A 19,746-nucleotide genomic window follows, 5' to 3' on the forward strand; every position below is an offset into this window, starting at 1 on the left:
GTATGCCGGCATGACACATCACTCGCGAAAACAACGGAAGAGCAATAAAAACACAAATTTCAGATCAACATATGAATTTGGAATGATTGACAGTTGTGTAGGTGTTCTAAACGCTCCGATGTTAACTGACTCGCTGGACCCATTTAAACCTCATCCCGCATTAGTAATCTCTTAGCTGAAAATGTTTATTTCTCTATTTTAGTACAGCAAAAATAAAAACAAGACAAAACAAGAAAACGCAACGTCGTGTTACTGATAAACCAGAAATAAACTGTCTACCATTAAATACATCTCTGACACTGGAGACTCCTACTATAAACGATGTTTTTAGTTATTTTACGTTGTTTTGTTAAATAGCAACGTTTAATACAAAATGAATCACTCTTAATAACATGAATCACTTGTCTTGCGGATGTTGCACAACATCAATTGTAACTACAAATTGAGAAAGAGAACGCATCTTATTTTATTAATTAAAAACCGTAATCGCTGGAAAACCGCTGTAGTGTAAGAGGAATAAAACACCTTGGGATTGTGGTGTTGTCCATCCAAAAGGATGGTAGCAGTAAGTCCACTTCAGGACATGCTCCATCAAGCCACCACCCCACACTGATTATTTTCCTATAACAGCATGTCCCTTTACTTTTGGACTTTTGGTTCGGACTCGCAAGGAGTATGTAGACGTAAGTGCATCGAACGTGTGTCTCATCGTGGCTTTTGTTGGTTAGAAACACACCCTCGAATCTTTCCAGAAGAGCACTCCGAAGAGAATGACTCGTAAACACAGACAGAGTGAAGTGCCGCGAGTGACGACCCGTCTTTGCCAGGGCGAAACGGTCAACAAACGTCTCATGGAAAGGAGGAAAAAAAAAAAAGGCTAAAATGGCCGCCCACATGCTCCAGATGACTTCAGTCTGGAAGGCCGAGATCGTCGGGTCTGCATTGTGGCCTTTTCTCACACACACTGAGGGCATTCACGTCTCCTCTTAGCTGCACTGAATTAATGCCAACATTCAGCTCTTTGAAATTCTAGCAGACTTTAAATGGCAGAGACACGTCTTCTCTTCGGCGTCCTAAAAACCGAGAAAAGGCTGTTATTGCTGTTTCGACGAGAAAAATAAACACACAGGAGAAGCAAAGTCCGACAAATAAACTCGGATACGCCGCAAAAAAAGCAGTGCCTTAGGCCACTCGAGTTAATCATTTATATGAAAGAGTTAAAGAGTCTACAGGGTGTAAGCCTGTGTTTTGCTTGACATCTGGGTGGTTTTTTTTGTTGTTTAGTTTTTTAAGTATGCTGTGCACAGTCATCGTGTATCATCACTGTTGCGTAAGCTTGTACAGAATCACAGTGACACGACACGCTTGAGAGCCAACTCTCAGCCGCACTGGGTAAGAGGCGAACAGAGTTGATACGAGTACAAACGGATCATCTTAACCTGCGGCACACGCTCCAGTCTGTACTGGTGTTGTTTTTATTGACTTATTTACTTATTACTTTTTTCAACTTTGGTTTACCTTGTTTATTTGACTTGTTTGTAAATTTTCCCGTTCTACTTCTGTTCATTTTACTTCGCGAACTCGTTTATTTTTTTCGTGACCTTTTTAATGCGGGCACATTCGCCTCGCACCTCCAGGGTTGTTCTCCCAGTTCTTCGGGGGTTTCTTCCGGGTACTCCGGTTTCCTCACCGTCCGAAAACTTTGGGCTGATTGGCGTTTCCGAATCGCCCGAAGTGTGTGAACGTGTATGCGATTGTGCCCGCGATGAACAGAACAGAACGATGGCAGCGTTAACGACCGCTGACTGCATTTACACCTTTACAATCACAGAGGAGAATGTTGCACAAGTTAGAAAGGGGGATAAAAAGTGACATTAAAGTAACTCCATAAATAAATAAATGTTATTTTAAATGACATCTGACAGTAAAAAGTGCACTGGTGATTTCATAACAGCTCTTTCTACATCATTTAAGCACGAGTGAGTTGAATACTGCGGTCTTGCTGTATCACCTTATTAAAATGAATAATAATAACTAATACAACACGTTAGGATTGGCTTTAAATCGGGTCCGATTATTCACAGGACATGCGATATTTCCATTCGTGTATTATCATTGGACACAAAAAATGAGCTGTGGTTCGTGTGGAGTTTATATGTTCAGTGAGTAACCTTGTCTGGTGGATTGTTGAACCCAAATTATTCACTAGACAAACTAAGGGGGAAAAAAACCAACCACTGATACGTGGTTTCCTGCAGAGGTCGAGAGAGTTCATTAACACTCAACCTTGTAGAGTTCAGCGTGTAAACAGTGGGCAGTGGTGGCTTGGTGGTTAAAGGCTCTGGGTGACTGATCAGAAGGTCGGGGGTTCAAGCCCCAGCACTGCCAAGCTGCCACTGTTGGGCCCTTGAACAAGACCCTTAACCCTCTCTGCTCAAGGGGGCGCTGTATCATACCTGACCCTAACCTCCTAACATGCTGGTGTATACGAAGAAAAGAATTTCACTGTGCTCTACTGTATATATGACTCATTATTATTTTATTATTATTATAAACCGCCAAACAGGACACTATTCAGACGGCTTCGGCAAGTGCAATTACTGTACGTCTTCGGATTAAAGGAACGATAAGTCATCTGAAACAATGCATGCGCAAGCGTCTGTAACGCGAACGCAGCAAAGCGACAGCGCAACGCTTCGCGCGTGAATACAAATATTTCGCTTTTTTTTTTTTTTTTTTTTTTTCCGTGTGAGAACATTTCCGCGAAATCAAGACTGCGAAAAAAAAAAAAAACTGGCATAGTTTTAAAAGCGTTGCCGAAGGTCAGACGATGAGACGATAGAAGGCATGTTTACCATTCTTTACATACTCTGCACTGTTCTTCCCGCCTATGGTGAAAGATTCCTACATGTCTTAGTGTTCAGGGTTTTCATAAGTCGCTCTAAAAATTCTTAACAAAAAGAAATAATAATAATAATAATAATAATAATAATAATAACCCTCATAGAACTTGTGAGGAACTTCACTTAGGAATTCCTCAGTCTAGAAGAGTAAATCAGGGGTCGATGGGATTGCTACAGATCGCCACGGCCGTATTTCATGCATGAATATTACCAGCGATGCAGTTGCAGTCAGTGCCGTACACTACCAGACGGTCACTTGCTACAATTAGCACGAACAATACGTAACACTTAACGTAATAGCTAACCCGCTTCTTTCTACGTGCTGACATTTTCATCCAGAGTGCACTCAGCTGTGTGTTTGGTGTTGCCTTTGCTGCAATAGACCCGTCATTGTGTTTCTTAACTCTGAGCTTAACTCACACCACATCAGCAAAGCAGCACAATAGAGCCCATCTCACCATGTCACGGCTTGTCCGGCCCACACAGACACGAAGCAGTTCCCTCACCAGTTTTAGTGCCAGGCCTCGAAATTCACCTAAAGTCAAATATGGCATGAAAAGCATGTGTGCTAGCTTTCTTTTCAATCGAATAGTCTTGTTTATTGTTGTTGTTGTTGTTGTTTTGTTTTACAGTTTTGGTGCCGATTTTGAAGCACAATCCCAACATAATCTGGTGAGAAGAATGGTTCCTTGTGTTCGTTCTCGGTAAGGTTTGACACGGTGCCCACTGAGGAACACGATCAGGGATTAGCCTGTGCCCCTGGACAAGCTCTCAGAGTGGAGCTCTTTAAAATCATATCCTGTGTTTGAGCTCATGCATGTTTTCAATAATCTTTCGATAAATATCAACGTGGGAGTTCATGCTCAGGGAAAAAACAAACAAAAGGTTCTGAATGGTACCCGTGTTGGTTACCGTTGTGGTATCTCTCAGGGGTTTGTCTGTCTTTTGGCCCTCTGTCTGGATCTTTCAGCTGACTGTTCCAAAGCGCTGACACCGGAGACGTAACGTCCTTATGTCGGTGCTGTAAATCTTCTTTGATGTGTCGTGAGACTGGCCACTGCACGTGTGGTTTTCAGGTCAGTGGAGTACTTGAGTGCAGTAGAGTGCAAAAGTTTGCACACCCTTACTTCGGAAAGAAGACGAGACATTTCGTGTGACGTGAAAGACTGGAAACAATGAACGAGTGTCTAAGGACGTTCACATCCTGTTTATTTTGAGCGATTTTTTTTTTGTGTGAAATTTGAAAGAATTTGAAAGAGGCTTTCACTCTTTGCCTCTGTCTTACCTCCATTTCTCGAGCGATGGTGTTTACACGTCGGTAGTACTCTTTTTACTCTCGGCTGCTCTGAACATTTTAATATACGTTGTATTCTCTTCGTCATATCAGCGAGGAAGGGGTTAAACATCAATATTTGCAATTTTTTGTTTTATGCCAAGAGATGCCTACATTCTAGTGCAGGTCAGCGGGGGGTGTAAACTTTTGATCTTGTTATTAAAGATAACTGCTGACTTGAACTCAGTTCCTGTAACATTTGAGGTATATTTTGTTACAAATACCATTAAGTCAACAAACTGGAAAATAAGTACTTTATTGATTAAAAACCACTGGGGGGATACAAACTAATGCACGGAACTACATACATCCATAGATTTAATGAACTTTTACAATAAAAGAGAAAGCACGGGGGGAATGTTTGTCTAATTAGAATACCACTTTTATATGTAATCTTCAAATAAATAAATAAATCCGCCATGTTTGCTCTTTAAATTTTCTTCAAAATACTACTATTACTACTACTATTACCATCACTTCTACTACTACTACTACCACTACTACTACCACTACTTCTACTACTACTACTACTACTACTACTTCTACTACTACTATTACCATCACTTCTACTACTACTACTACCACTACTACTACCACTACTTCTACTACTACTACTACTACTACTACTTCTACTACTACTATTACCATCACTTCTACTACTACTACTACTACTACTACTACCACTACTTCTACTACTACTACTACTTCTACTACTTCTACTACTACTACTACCACTACTTCTACTACTACTATTACTACTATCTACTACTATCTACTACTATTACCACCACTTCTACTACTTCTACTACTACTACTACTACTACTACCACTACTTCTACTACTACCACTACCACTACTTCTACTACTACTACTACCACTACTTCTACTACTACTACTACCACTACTTCTACTACTACCACTACCACTACTTCTACTACTACTACTACCACTACTTCTACTACTACTACTACCACTACTTCTACTACTACTACTACCACTGCTTCTACTACTTCTACTACTACCACCACTTCTACTACTTCTACTACTACTACTTCTACTACTTCTACTACTACTACTACCACTACTTCTACTACTACTACTACCACTACTTCTACTACTACTACTACCACTACTTCTACTACTTCTACTACTACTACTACCACCACTTCTACTACTACTACTACCACTGCTTCTACTACTTCTACTACCACTACTTCTACTACTTCTACTACTACTATTACCACCACTTCTACTACTACTACTACCACTACTTCTACTACTACTACTACCACCACTTCTACTACTTCTACTACTACTACTACCACTACTTCTACTACTACTACTTCTACCACTACTTCTACTACTACTACTACCACCACTTCTACTACTTCTACTACTACTACTACCACCACTTCTACTACTTCTACTACTACTACTACCACTACTTCTACTACTACCACCACTTCTACTACTTCTACTACTACTACTTCTACTACTACTACTACCACCACTTCTACTACTACTACTACTACTACTACTTCTACTACTACTACTACCACCACTTCTACTACTTCTACTACTACTACTACCACTACTTCTACTACTACTACTACTACTACTACCACCACTTCTACTACTACAACTACAACTTCTACCACTACTTCTACTACTTCTACTACTACTTCTACTACTTCTACTACCACCACCACCACTACTACTACTACTACTACCACTACTTCTACTACCACTACTACTACTACTACTTCTGCTACCACTACAACTACTACTACTACTACTACTACTACCACTACTTCTACTACTTCTACTACTTCTACTACTACTATTACCACCACTTCTACTACTTCTACTACTACTACTACCACTACTTCTACTACTTCTACTACTACTATTACCACCACTTCTACTACTACTACTACTACCACTACTTCTACTACTACCACCACTTCTACTACTACAACTACTACTTCTACCACTACTTCTACTACTTCTACTACTACTTCTACTACTTCTACTACCACCACCACTACTTCTACTACCACTACAACTACTACTACTACTACTACTACCACTACTTCTACTACTTCTACTACTACTACTACCACTACTTCTACTACTTCTACTACCACTACTTCTACTACTTCTACTACCACTACTTCTACTACTTCTACTACTACTACTACCACTACTTCTACTACTTCTACTACCACTACCTCTACTACTTCTACTACTACTACTACCACTATTACCACCACTTCTACTACTACTACTACCACTACTTCTACTACTTCTACTACTTCTACTACCACCACCACTACTACTACTACTTCTACTACTTCTACTACCACCACCACCACTACTACTTCTACTACTACTACCACTACTTCTACTACTTTTACTACTACTACTACTACTACCACCACTACTACTACTACTACTACTAATAATAATAAAGTATATTTGGAGTAAAAACACCAAGCCTCTCTAACAAAATAGCTTCATGCAAAGGAAATGACATCATCATCATATGAACTGCTGATGAATCATTCTTAGTTTGATTTGCATCATTTTAGTAACCTTGGAGTTCCGCTTAATATAACGCCACAGTACTTCTCTACTCAGAGGTTGTGATTTTTGCAAAACTCTCAAGGTCTGCTTCTGCTTCTTGGGGTTTTTTTTTTGCCTCCTTGGGGAAATGAGACGTATCCTGAGATACGTGCGGCACCGACATGCTCCACATCTGCTTCTCATCAACTCTGACTTCAGGAAACAATGGGAAAGTGAGATCAGCTTTCCAGTCCCTCCCTCGCCGAGGTGCTGCCCTAGAAAACCTTGGGATACTCTGCGCTCTGTTGCTGTGCTGATTTGATTTCTGTTTTAGTGTGTGTAGTAAAAAGACCTACTTTTAGACCGTTCCTCGTGTACAGACTCGAGCTACTCAGAATTAAAATGATAACATAAAACAGATTTAAAAGAAAAAAAAAAAAGTACTTAGCGTTCCAAAACCCTTTTGTCAGTCAGTTCTTTCTTTTGATGCAGTCAGTGATTTTGATGCAACACCCTGCGTTTGACGCACTTACATTAAAGGCCCTTAATTACAGCCACATGTTCAGCTGAATCATGCAGTTAAAGATCTACAAACCTGCCCATGACACGTTACCAAAAGATGACAGTAAATACAGTCAGAAAGGCTGCATTGGGAAACTGACGTGCAAGAAATATGACAATTTCCTCCTCACTATACACCAGAGTTTCCTCTACACTGTCTCTCACTGGAGTGGTTGACGTTTGGCTGGTATAAAATATGGTTTTAAATCACTTTGTGGTAGGGGTTTGTCACAACGTCACACTCTCACACCATCTCAACTGAGCTTTTGGGTCTGAAAGTCCATTGGAGCATTTATAAAAAATCTTCCTTTTCTACTCAATACATAGCTGCCTGTCGATCAAGTAGCTTCAGTCGGCTAGCGTGTTTGTTTAACAACCAGAGAACGGAATAAAAATCCTACTCTCGAATGACTTTTACAAAGCAAATATCTTCTCGGCTCCACTTTTTGGTGTAGTTGAAACGGAGAACGTTACTGGCTAGCTAGCTAGCTCTCCGACACCGTGTACGAAGCGCTAGGCTAACACGTGTTAAGTTGTTAGGTCGTTTGTACGAGCTAATCGTCACTCATGTGGTCAAAACTTCAATCGCGTATAGTTTTCTACACAACTATAGCAACTAATGAAGTATGATTTTGGTTTTCCACAACCGGTGGAGAAGTGATCTTCCCGAGTTCCTTGCTGAAAACAAAAATAAAATGAATATAAAACAAGAGAAACCCTCATAGAATTTGTTTTTTTGATGGTTATAATGGGAATTATCTTGGTTTTAATGGAAACTGTAATGGCCCCTGTGGGTCTCTACTGGTAATTTGTTGCCTTCTATAGGTGGCATGTTATGTCTAGTAGATATCATTAATGGTTTTAATGGCTAGCTGATTGTTTGTAATGGCATTTGTAGTGGAAGCCATTAGAATTCCTGTGATGTGTCTATTGTTTTTTGTTTGTTTGTTTTCAGCAGGGTTCAAACCATTCACCATGCTAATGGTGTGCTAAAGGGGTGCAGGAGTGTCAGCATTCGAAACAACTGAATGCCGTTTATTCGATGAAATGCGGCATTTCATGATGTGTTTCGGTTTGCTGAATGAAACCACCACTCTGAAGTTTGTACAGATGTTCTTTTACTTTTTTTTTTTGATGTCAAATCGTCCCTAGAATCCTTTAACTTGCCGTATTCATATACCATATACTGTATCTCTTCGGTGCGCTGAGCTTTAGCACCACCTTGTGGTCGTGTGGATAAAATAAAAGAAACGAAGCTTAGCAGTGAGGTGCGTGTTGGGAAATGAGGTGTGTTTTGGGACATTTTTCATCACTCGGCATCTTAAAGTCTTAAAGTGAATCTAAGAGAAGAGCTACATCATTTCAAGGACGTGGACATGCCACTGGGTCTCGGGGCATGCCGTAATGTCCTGAGCTTTTCAGAGTGATATTATCGTGCTTAGTACCCAAAAATAAAGTTCACTATATGGCCTGATTATATAATGTATACACAGGAACTGTAAATAATCACACACACAACAACAAGCATAAACACAAGCATACCTCTGTGATAAGTAACAAAGTAAATTTAGTAGTACTTTAAGGCTCTGCTACTTAGTAATTTCTAGAAAGTATTAACTCCTCAAAACATTACTATACATACAAAGCATTATTGAGCGTAATGTACAGTAGTGATGATGATTTATTCACTGAATACAGAGAACGTAATAGAAGGATGAGATTTAGGAGCAAATGAAGTGTGCGGAACATCAAAATTTCAATCCAGGGTGCTGGAGTTTGTCAAGCAGACAAATGTTTTGAAGTTCTAACATGACCGAATTCTTAATTCGGAAATTTCAACGTTCAATTTTGGAGCAGTTGAAAGATATTACCTAAAAGGCTACACATCTGTATTTATACAGCATGTTGAATGACATGAAAAAAAAAAAAATAATAAAAAATGGAAAAGAAATCATGAAATAAATAACTACTAACTATTCAAAATAAATACATTAAATAAAGTTGGCAAAAAAGCGAGTTTTTAAAAAATATATATATATATATATATAAAATTAAAAATAATCAATAAATAATAGTAAATAGTAATAAATAATAGTAAACATCTGTATTCAGGTTCAACCAACCCAGGGACAGGTGAAGACAATCAAGCCTGAGATACACAGATTATGAACTGATATAAACCTGAAAACTGAATTACTGAATCTGCTTTTTAACTTTGTAAAAGGTATGTGAGTGTAGATCAGGACCTGCCTGATCCATCTTGATTCCCTACCTCTGGATGGAGCTCTCATCAACTGGAGGCTACATTCTACCACTGCGAAAGACTCCAAGCGGTGCAGCCTGGAGATCGCTGAGGACGGTACCGCTTGGAGTACCATGGAAATGGTTCTGGACCTCAATTCCACATGGACGTTCTCGCTGTGGTTGTTGGGACTACGGTTGCAGCGATGGCCTTAAGACTGCGATGACCACGTGCGGTTTTACACTCAGGTCTCCTTTAGTGAACAGTGGACTAGTTCAACAAACAGACTTCATATAAACACCATAATGACCTTTCTTTTACTCTCACACTATCCGTCGTTACCCAGATGAGGACGGGTTCCCTTCTGAGTCCGGTTCCTCTCAAGGTTTCTTCCTCGTATCATCTCAGGGAGTTTTTCCCTCACCACCGTCTCCACCGGCTCGCCCAATAGGGATAAATCCACACGCTTAAAATCTCCATCCTGTGTTTATATGTTTCTCTAAAGCTGCTACGAGACGATGTCCGTTGTTTAAAGCGCCATGCAAATACAATTGAATTGATTTTTTTTTTTTTGTGAAAACGTGAATGTTATTTCAATGTGTATATCAGAACACTAAAATAAGCTACTCTGAATTTCAAGGAGGTTAATTCAAAAGTAATAAACTACCGAAGTAACCTTTTTAAACTAATATAATTCAGTGCTATGAATTCAATGGTGTTTTCACTTCGTTATTAAAAATGTAATGGCTTTTAACGTTACATCATTACGTCTCTTTTTTTTTTTCTTTCATCAATACAAATCGGTGTGCAAGTTAACGCCAGTGTCTTAACTGATTCGATATTTCAGTACAGGAAGCCTGCAGTCTTTTTATGATGAAAAAATACCCAAACACAGGAAACCCATGATCTCTGTTGCTTCCACTTTGGAAAATGAGTGTGTGGACTTCCTTCCTTATGACACGCCTTTACATTGGACCCGAAACTGAAAAAGTCTGAAACTGAAATGAATCAAGTGAAAGCACAATGAACTCAGTGTGCTCCAGTCGTGAATTTAACGCCTCGTGCTAAAAACTATTTGTAGTTTTTTACAAACCATCTGAGGAACGTTCGAGGACATGCCCATGACGCACCATGCCAAAAATTCTTCTCGACGGATGTTCGTTCATACCATTCTGGTCTTGGCGTGTCATCTCCAAGGTACGTTTCACTTACTTCTGCTTTACTCTTTGATGTGTGGTGTCTTTTTTTGACTCGTTTGGGTTTTATTTTGGTCTTCAAGTCAGTTTTGGGGAACGTTTTGTTGTACGCTTCTTTAAAAGAGACATTCGTTTTCACAAACACAACTGACACACTGTGAGTACACTTAGTTTGGTTTCATCAACGCTCAGAAAGATCTGAAGGTGATAAGTTAGGAAGAAAACACGTGGGGTCATGCTGTGATGGTATTATGAACCCGAGTTACCTTTAACACTCTGAAGTTGAGTATTTGCCAATAAGAGCACATCCTAAAGTGTTTTATATCTCTAATACTACAGCGATAAGCTAATAAGACAAAACTGCAGCTGACACTGGAGACTCCTTCCATAAACGTTCAAGAATTCACCAGTTCTGTGGTGTTTAATGAATAAAACCGACTGCTATATTGTCTTCATTTGACTTACCACACTTTTAATTCCTTCGCTTTCAGCGTGTGTGAGCGAGTGTGTGCCTGCAGTGTTAGCGAGCCGTAAGAAACTGTACAAACCCGAAGGGCAAAGCATATCTCTGTGGTGTGACGTCCAGCACTGTGGACAGAAATGGACAGGAGGATGGGGGATCCGACGAGGACATTTCGTTTTCCTCACCGCATCTCCACGAGTCCACCTGTACAACAAAACCTTCACGTACGATACCACGCGCCTCTTCCTCGACATCCAAAACCTCAACCAATCAGATTCTGGGGAGTACCAATGCAAAATCGAGTGGGAGGACAGCAACAGTCTGGGTCATGTCACCCAGGTCAACGTGACTGCAGGTAGCATTGATCACTTCAGTACGTATCAGATATCCGTTCTCTACAAATTTCACCCAATGTGGCTTTGGGTTATTATTGGAACAAAGAAATATATATTAAAATTATCTAATGAATATCATTAACATGTTTATCCCAATCAGCTGTCACTAGCTTTATCTGAAACAGAGGACAAAATGAATCTATCTAACCATCCATCCATCCATCCATCCACCAAAAAGACAGCCATATATATAATTCCCTCAAAATAGTGAATAACCCAGAACCCTTTAAAATATACACCAAGTGGCCATAACATTAAAACCACTGACAGGTGACGTGAATAACGTTGATTACCTCATTACAATGGCACCTGTCAAGAGGTGGGATATATCAGACAGCAAGTAAACAGTCAGTTCTCAGTCTGTTGGCGAGCATAAGGATCTGAAGGCGGCCTGGTCTGATGAATCAGGTTTTCTTTTACATCATGTGGACGGCCGGGTGTGTGCGCGTCACTTACCTGGACAAGAGATGGCACCAGGATGCACTATGGAAAGTATGCAAGCTGGTGGAGGCAGTGTAGTGCTCTGGGCTGCTGGGAAACCTTGGGTCCTGGCATTCATGTGGATGTTACTTTGACATGTAATACCCATTTAAACAATGCTGCAGACCAAGTACACCCCTTCATGGCAACGGTTTTCCCTAATCTCAGCGGTCTCTTTAGCAGGATGATGCGCTCTCACACACTGCAAAAACTGTTCAGGGACGGTTTGAGGAACACGACAAAGAGTTCAAGGTGGACGCGGCCTGCAAATTCCCCAGATCTCAATCCGATCGAGCGTCTGTGCGATGTTCTGGACAACCTCGCAACTTACATCTGCTCTCAGGTCTTGGTGCCAGATACCACAGCACACCTTCAGAGGTCTTGTGGAGTCCATGCCTCAATGGGTCAGAGCTGTTTTGGTGGCACAAAGGGGACTTACACAATATTAGGCAGGTGGTTTTAATGTCATGGCTGATCAGTGTATATCACAATGTGGCGGTATTAGAAACTGTAATACCATCATGCAACAACAATAATAAGAGATATTTTTGTGATACGTAGTGGTTTTATTTTTGTTTCTGAATATCCGTTATATATGGATGATTTACAGTTATGTTAATCTATGTTTTTTTTTTTTTTTTTTTTTTTACTAATTTACACATTTTTATTAATTAATTTATTAATACATTTACGATCAGTTACATTTTCTTTACGTTTCAGTTGATTCATTGAAATGTATATTATTTCTTTGTTTCTGAAATTCTGATCATTACAAAAGGTCCACAAAAAAAAAAGTCAAAGTCCACAACGCCGTCATGGACTCATGTCCAAGATAGCATCTACCACTGATACACAGCCGGCGCAGCTCTGTGTTCGGATTTTGCCTGCATGGATCCTAAAAATTTTGCTGAAATACAACAAAATGGGCTCCCAAAGTCAGCTCTAGTAGAACTTCGCAAATCTTTGATCATCTTTGATGATCGTGCCACAGCGGAGACATTACAGGCAGACCTGACCAACGTGGTAACACACTGAGAAAGGCTGAAGATAGCTATAGTGTAAAGACAGTGAAGGAGCTCTCAGGAGAAGATGCCAACCTTTCAGGTGCTGATGAGAGCTTGGAGTTGGTGAGCACAGTTTGATCGACTTGTAAAAAACTGTGCGATATGTTGCCGTATCCTCCTGTCTAAACGCAACCTTCTCACTGACACCCATCATGTCAATGGACTGGGCTACAAATTTTTGTTTTTTTTAGAATCCTGTGAAAGAAGCTTCTCCACGTTGAAGCTTGTGAAGAGCAGACCTCGATTAATCGGGAACACCTCGAGGCTTTCATGTTAACGTCGACAGAGAGGGAGATACTTGTTGGAACTGACACTGACAACATTGTTGAGAAAGTCTTACGCAACCTGCTGACCTTTTTGTTTGACCTCTCTTCTGCAGTTAATGTACATTTACGAGTGAGAAGTACAGTAGCGAGGTGACGGCAGCTTTGGAGTTCTGGCGTAAACGCTTGGTATGACGTTCTGTGCAGATCCATGTAATCTGACATTAGGACTGCTTTACTTCTAGGTTGGTTGTTTATGTTTTTATGTGATGGTCATACTGTGTAGTAAATTGAATTTACACTTGGAAATAGGGTTTGTCCGTGGTTTCTAAACTTGCTTTGGGTGCATAGGATGGCCTGGATGTGTGTAGAGCCTGAAATCGTGTCCCAGTCCGGCCCGGTCGCTGACTCAGAACTAACCTCAACATTGAATCTAAAAAACAACAACAACACAGAATAGAAAAGAAAAACAAACTTGAAGGAAATGAAAGGTCGGTAAGCCTAACTTGCATGCTTGTCTTCTTTTTGTCGTAGTGCCTGAACCCACAGGGAGGAAACTTTCTTACAGGTTGTTGGTTTGTGGTGCAGCCAGTCTGTGTTTCCCTCTGGCTCTCGCTCTGGCCTGCTGTTTCTCCTGCCGGCCTGCACCTCCGGTCCCTCCTCCACGCTCCCGAAACAGTTGTGAGATCTCAATCTTACACTTAATAACGTTCTCATCCTGCCAGTGTGTGAAGACAGCCATATTTCCTGTCCGTGTTCTGTCTTGCTATTGAAATTGTTTACAGTCCATTTTAGTGAACAGCTTCATGCCATGTTATTAACGGCTTCTTTCTTTCTGTCTGTAGCCACAGCTCGGGTCAAACCAAAAGCTGATGTAAGTATTTCTACTACTCTACATGTTCACTCTAATAATCTTTCAGCTCATCTGGATCCTTCATTACTTTTGAGTTTTGTGCTGGAGCTACGAGGATAACAGATCATGGAAGTCTGTTTCATCGAAAAAGTTTCTATAGATATGTGCATTCAGAATTTCTGACACGGTTTAGAGCAAAGTCAACTCCAAACATGAACAAACCTTCACCGTATAGCCGAACACCGGAATGATACGAAGCTATCTACGACAGCAAGAAAGACCGATGTGCAACGAATCGGTTCTTCGAGTCGGCACGTTCGGGTGAATTTTCAAAAGCCGGCTCACGCGAATCGTCGTTTTAAACAGACATCCGATGCTCTTAGTCTTGCAGTATAACTTAATCGATATGATTCCACGGAAACTTCTTTTCAACATCTGAGCCTGAACGGTGAGACGTTGAGTTTGATTCTCTGATTTAACGATTAGAGAAATAGATTGTGTTTTGAAAATGTAATTATGATGCCATTTTATTAATTCGAGGGTAGAGTAAGAGCTCATGACACAATATCAGTCAAGAACAATCAGGGGCTAGAACACTATGGAAACTATGCCCGGTTTAGGAAGAAGAAGAAAAAAAGAAATGACAGTGAATCGTTTGGGAGCCAAAAAGGAGTTGACTCTTTTCAGTGAACAGAGCCAAATGATTTGACTCACCGAAAACAGTCCGAACAAGCTGGAGGTGATGTAATTAATTAATTAATATTTCCTGTGATGCTTAACAAAGAATATTTTTAACATAAATTAACAATATTCAACAAATATATACATTTTGGGGATTCATTTATTGACGTTTTTAAACGTGTGAGATATACTTGCATGCTTATCTCTAGTGACACTTCCCTTAAAGCTTGCGTCATCACACTGACATAAATATGTCAGGAAATAAGTCACTGCGTCACTGCTGTGAGTTGCTATGGCAGTTTACGTTTAGTAATACAAGAGTGTCATGTTACCTGTCATTGCCATAGCAACAGACAGTTTGATGCTAATTATGTTGTGTTCTCCAGTTAGAAAGAGCACGTTATATGAAATTTGTGTAATAAAAACGTCACACGCTAACCGATGTAACAAATGCTAAAACATGAACTACAATAAACTTAGCAACAACAAAAAAAAAAAAGCATGTAACATACGGTACACATTATGGCTTCTATCAACATTATTTGTAATAATAAAGTCACTACTATTAGACTGGACATGAAATGACATGAAAATGACATCTTATGACACATTATAACCATGTTATGTCAGTCGTATGATGCAGGATTTAAGTAAAATGTTACTGTACTGTAGCTACAGTACATTAGCCTTGTAGCTTCAGTGCGAAACAAAAGAAGCAAACGTCAGACCTCGAGCTGATCGACTAGTTTTGGAAAACTGCCTGAATTCGATTGTTTGCGGAACTTATCGTTTGATTATATAAACCGCTGGGGAATTTTGGTTGAAACATGAGCATGTGGGATTGATTATTTGTGCAGGTGGTGTATGCGGTTGTGGCTCTGGATCGTCCAAGACAGCAGAGAACAACTCAAGCAAGGACGGCCGGTACGGCAGTGCTTTACTCCACTGTGAACTTCTCCAACGCTTAATCCTCACAGGAGGACGTCTGGTGCTTTGAACACTTTCTAAACGCTTTCACGCTGTGATTAAGGGGTTATTCTCAGTAACTCAGGATAAAATAACGACTCTACTGGAAAACATCCTTAGAAAGCGAACATCTTCTGATCGATCAGAATTAAGAATCTCACGGCAAGACTGTAAAAATGAAACGAATACTTTAGCTTAAAATGAAATGTACAGTTTGCCCACTTACCACAGTGCAGCTGATCAGCCAAAACATTTACGCTCCTGTTTTGCTGTATTTAGCTATAAGGCTAATGTGGCTAGCAAGTAATAAAAGCTTAAGGCTACCTGTTTAGCATTATGCAAATTGCCTCAAGATTATCTCAATCAGACTAATGTGATTTCCAGCACTGTATGACACAGATATATATGTTGTTACTGAGTCAAATGTGTGATGACTGATATAGTTTGCACCATGCTAATCACGCTAGCCGTACACTTACATCTCACACTGTAGCTACATTAGCCTCTGAAGACGTGAATATCAGACACCAAACACTGAATTATTGACGGTACAATTGGAAAAATATTTTTCAATTGTACTTTTGGCTAAACTGTTCATTTAAACACACGGCTCATTGACTGTTTGCTTTAAAGGACGTAAATCGCTAGCTAATTGTTGTGCCCTCTTAATTGTTTCTTACAAACCAGTTGAAAACATGCTTAAGATCATATCTGTATTATAATTTTTTAAATGTAAAATGTGAAAATGTGTAAATAAATGCAATACAATGTAAAAATATAAAGAGCTCAAAACACTAAGTTGCTATTTTTTCCATAGCATATATATTTTTTTAACAGTAGCTGCGCTGGCTGAGAGAGCCGGCTGCTCTCATATCGCTATCGCGGTACGTCGATGCCATACGTCACGGCGACGTGGCGTCGGCGCCGTCTCAAGTCGGACAAAAATTCCAACCGGCATGCACCGCTTCAAGTCAGAAGTCGATCGTTCTGCCAACGCCGCATGAAGTCAAACACAGTTAAACTTTTCTCAACTTTGTCGCATCGCTGGACACGCCCACATCTAGCCACAAACGGTCACTGTCAGTCATGTCGCTGGAAGTCAGCAGCACTCATTGAAAATGAATGGTCGCCATTCACTTTGTCACCGTACTTGTGAACGTACTGTCCCTTCACCCTTGGCCTCGTTGGTCGCTCCTCTGCCTCTCTTTACCTCTTTACCTATCCCCCCCCCCCCGTTTTAACATTATGGGCTATTTTATGTAACTTCAATCCTAATCAAGTCCATTTCAGTTCCAGGTTGTAACACTACATACTGTGGAATAGCTCAGGGGGAGTACATACTTCTGCAACACTGTAGCTCTAGCCAGTGTTAGACGTTTGCTATTTATTGCACAGGATTTGCAAATGCGTGTGAATTTCTTTATCTTTATGATCGAAGGGACGACGTATTTGACACAAAATACAACATTTTATTTCATTAATAAATTCTCAATGGCACAGTACATAACCAAATATACATATACAGGAATAATCTTTAAATAATCTGCAGTTATTTACGTCTCAGTTTACTCTGCATTTATGTTTTACAGACATTGAAACAAGGTTTAAAAGCAATAAATTATGTCAGTATCAAACTAAAACTCCTGAGCAGTAGCAGCGCTACTCCACACACACTCTCTGCCCAAACTTTCCGGTACACACTCCGCTCTGGACAGGTATACGCCATGTGCTTTAAGCTCTCACTGCAGGTAAAGCGTACACCGTACACCGATTTACTCACTCACAACCTACCGTCTGAAAACGTTTCAGTTTCTCACACGTCAGAAAGTGCTTTTTTGCTTGCTCGTTATAGAAATGAAAATCAAACCACACATTCACAAGTCACTTTTTTTTTTCTTTTCTTTTCTTTTCTTTCTTTTTTTTTTTTTAAACATAAACATAAAGAAAGTTCCGGAGTGCTGGAGCTATTATTTTTTGGCATATGTACAATTCAAGTCGAGGGAAGATAAATCTGAATAAAATAAGATTTCTTTATGAGAGTCTAGAGGGAAAAAAAAAAATAAGGCATAATATCGAGGTGGGATATTTTCTTGGTATTTTCCGAGCAGGATATTAGGCTTGAGCTCTGAAAAACACATACACAGTCCTCCCTCACTCTCACACACTCTCTGTTAAAGGTTTATGATGATAGCTAGCTAGCATGGCATACTAACATTAAATATTAGCTAATTTAGTCATTGTTGGATGACTAGCATTAACCCCAACTAGTGTAGCGGTTAGCTAATTGGATCTTAGAATTATTATGAAAAGACATGGTTAGACGTTCTGCTGCTATATTGAAACTGTATTCGCTTGTTTTATTAGTTTAAAAATCTCAGTTAGCTCTTAATGTTGGTTAGCTAGCATAAACATGAGCATCATTTTAAATATTAGGTAATTTAGCTATTGTGAACTAACATTAACTAACATTGACTGGTCAGCTAACAATACCACCTAGTTACTTTAGCTAATGTTACCTAATATTAGCTAGCTCACTAACATTAACTGCTAGATAATTTAGCTAGAGTTAACCAACATTAACCTCTGACTAGCGTAGCGAATTCCTTGCCAGTTAGCTAATTTATCTACTGGTAGGTAGGGGGTCATTCCTATGTTTCCAGGATCCTATGTTCCCCAGTTCAATATTCTGTTAACACACATCAAGTAAAGTTTTCCGAAAGGTTTTACGTACTCAGGACTCATTTTTCTAGGGCCCTATTCAATTTATGAATAAACACCAAAGACATACAAACCTATCAAACCGACAAAAATACACTACAGAGTGAAACTCGTAGTTCTTTCAGTCGTTTTAGCGCGCGCCGATGTATGACACGATCGGAAATAGTCGGATTGATCATAAAACGTAAAGCTTCGGGTGTTATCGTTGTTTATAAGACGACCAGACCGATAAAATATCAAACTTTTCTAACTAGGCTAGTTTGTGGTGTCGCTAGCCAAGGGGAGGCACAGCTAAGCTATCACTGTATGGGTTGTGAAGTACGGTATCTTTCCTGATGCTCTGCTCATATCATGTTCACGTGACCTGGAACTCGTGTAGACATTTATACACCGTGTTTTCCCGCTCAGCGTCAGAGGATCTTACTGTTTCAGTTTCAACACATTTACTGGTTTAAATTTTTTTTTTTTAATCGCCGTATATCCATTTTCCCTCACACTGACTGTGCGAGATAGCGTTTGGCAGAATTGAGAGCCGTGAGACGATAAGACACGAGTGTTTCCACGTATTTTCCTGTAAAACCTGTCTGATCGGTTTTCTTTTACTGACGTTCGGTTACGTAGTGACCAACCGCTCCAAGTGGAAAATTATCCGGGGCTAAAGAAAACGTCTCCGGGGCAAAACGTGATTTTAAATTATTTTTTACTTAATATTGTTTTCTTAGCAATAAATTTGTAACGCAAATAACGTAATCGTATTGACATCAGTAACTGCGATCAAATGACGTACAATTAAAACGTCATGCGTTACATTACTACGTTATCAGGAAGACTTTGTAACTTTGTTACTTTGTAACACGTTACACTCAACTTTATCCATACATGAACAATAGTGAAATGTTTACACTGAACTGAAGAAATGCCATACTGTCGCCTATAAAACACAGTAAACGGTCATAAAATGAACTAAATGTTAAGTATGAACAGCTCACTCGCTTATGCTGAAGCCTAACTCTAGCTTTACATCACCATGTGTTCACTAGTAACTCTGGGGAACATAGGACCA

At 39.8% G+C, this 19,746-nt stretch overlaps 1 protein-coding gene across 4 annotated transcripts in view; it reads left to right on the top strand.

Annotated features, from left to right (window-relative positions):
- The window catches only part of si:dkey-52l18.4 (uncharacterized protein LOC560708 homolog), a 35,855-nt gene extending 19,096 nt beyond the window's left edge, over positions 1–16,759 (top strand). The window contains exons 2-7 of one of the 4 annotated variants that reach the window (XM_017490589.3): positions 3,536–3,607; positions 9,587–10,801; positions 11,292–11,636; positions 14,000–14,143; positions 14,311–14,339; positions 15,857–16,759. In XM_017490589.3, the coding sequence (XP_017346078.1) occupies positions 10,720–10,801; positions 11,292–11,636; positions 14,000–14,143; positions 14,311–14,339; positions 15,857–15,967 (711 nt within the window). In that variant the 5' untranslated portion in view covers positions 3,536–3,607; positions 9,587–10,719 and the 3' untranslated portion in view covers positions 15,968–16,759. Of the gene's footprint in view, positions 1–3,535; positions 3,608–9,586; positions 10,802–11,291; positions 11,637–13,999; positions 14,147–14,310; positions 14,340–15,856 lie in introns of all 4 variants that reach the window. The other 3 variants (XM_047161409.2, XM_017490590.3, XM_017490588.3) reach the window with 3 other exon arrangements.
- Positions 16,760–19,746: the final 2,987 nt, after the last annotated feature.

The sequence above is a fragment of the Ictalurus punctatus genome, chromosome 17 (genome assembly GCF_001660625.3).
Source record: "Ictalurus punctatus breed USDA103 chromosome 17, Coco_2.0, whole genome shotgun sequence".
NCBI lineage: Eukaryota > Metazoa > Chordata > Actinopteri > Siluriformes > Ictaluridae > Ictalurus > Ictalurus punctatus.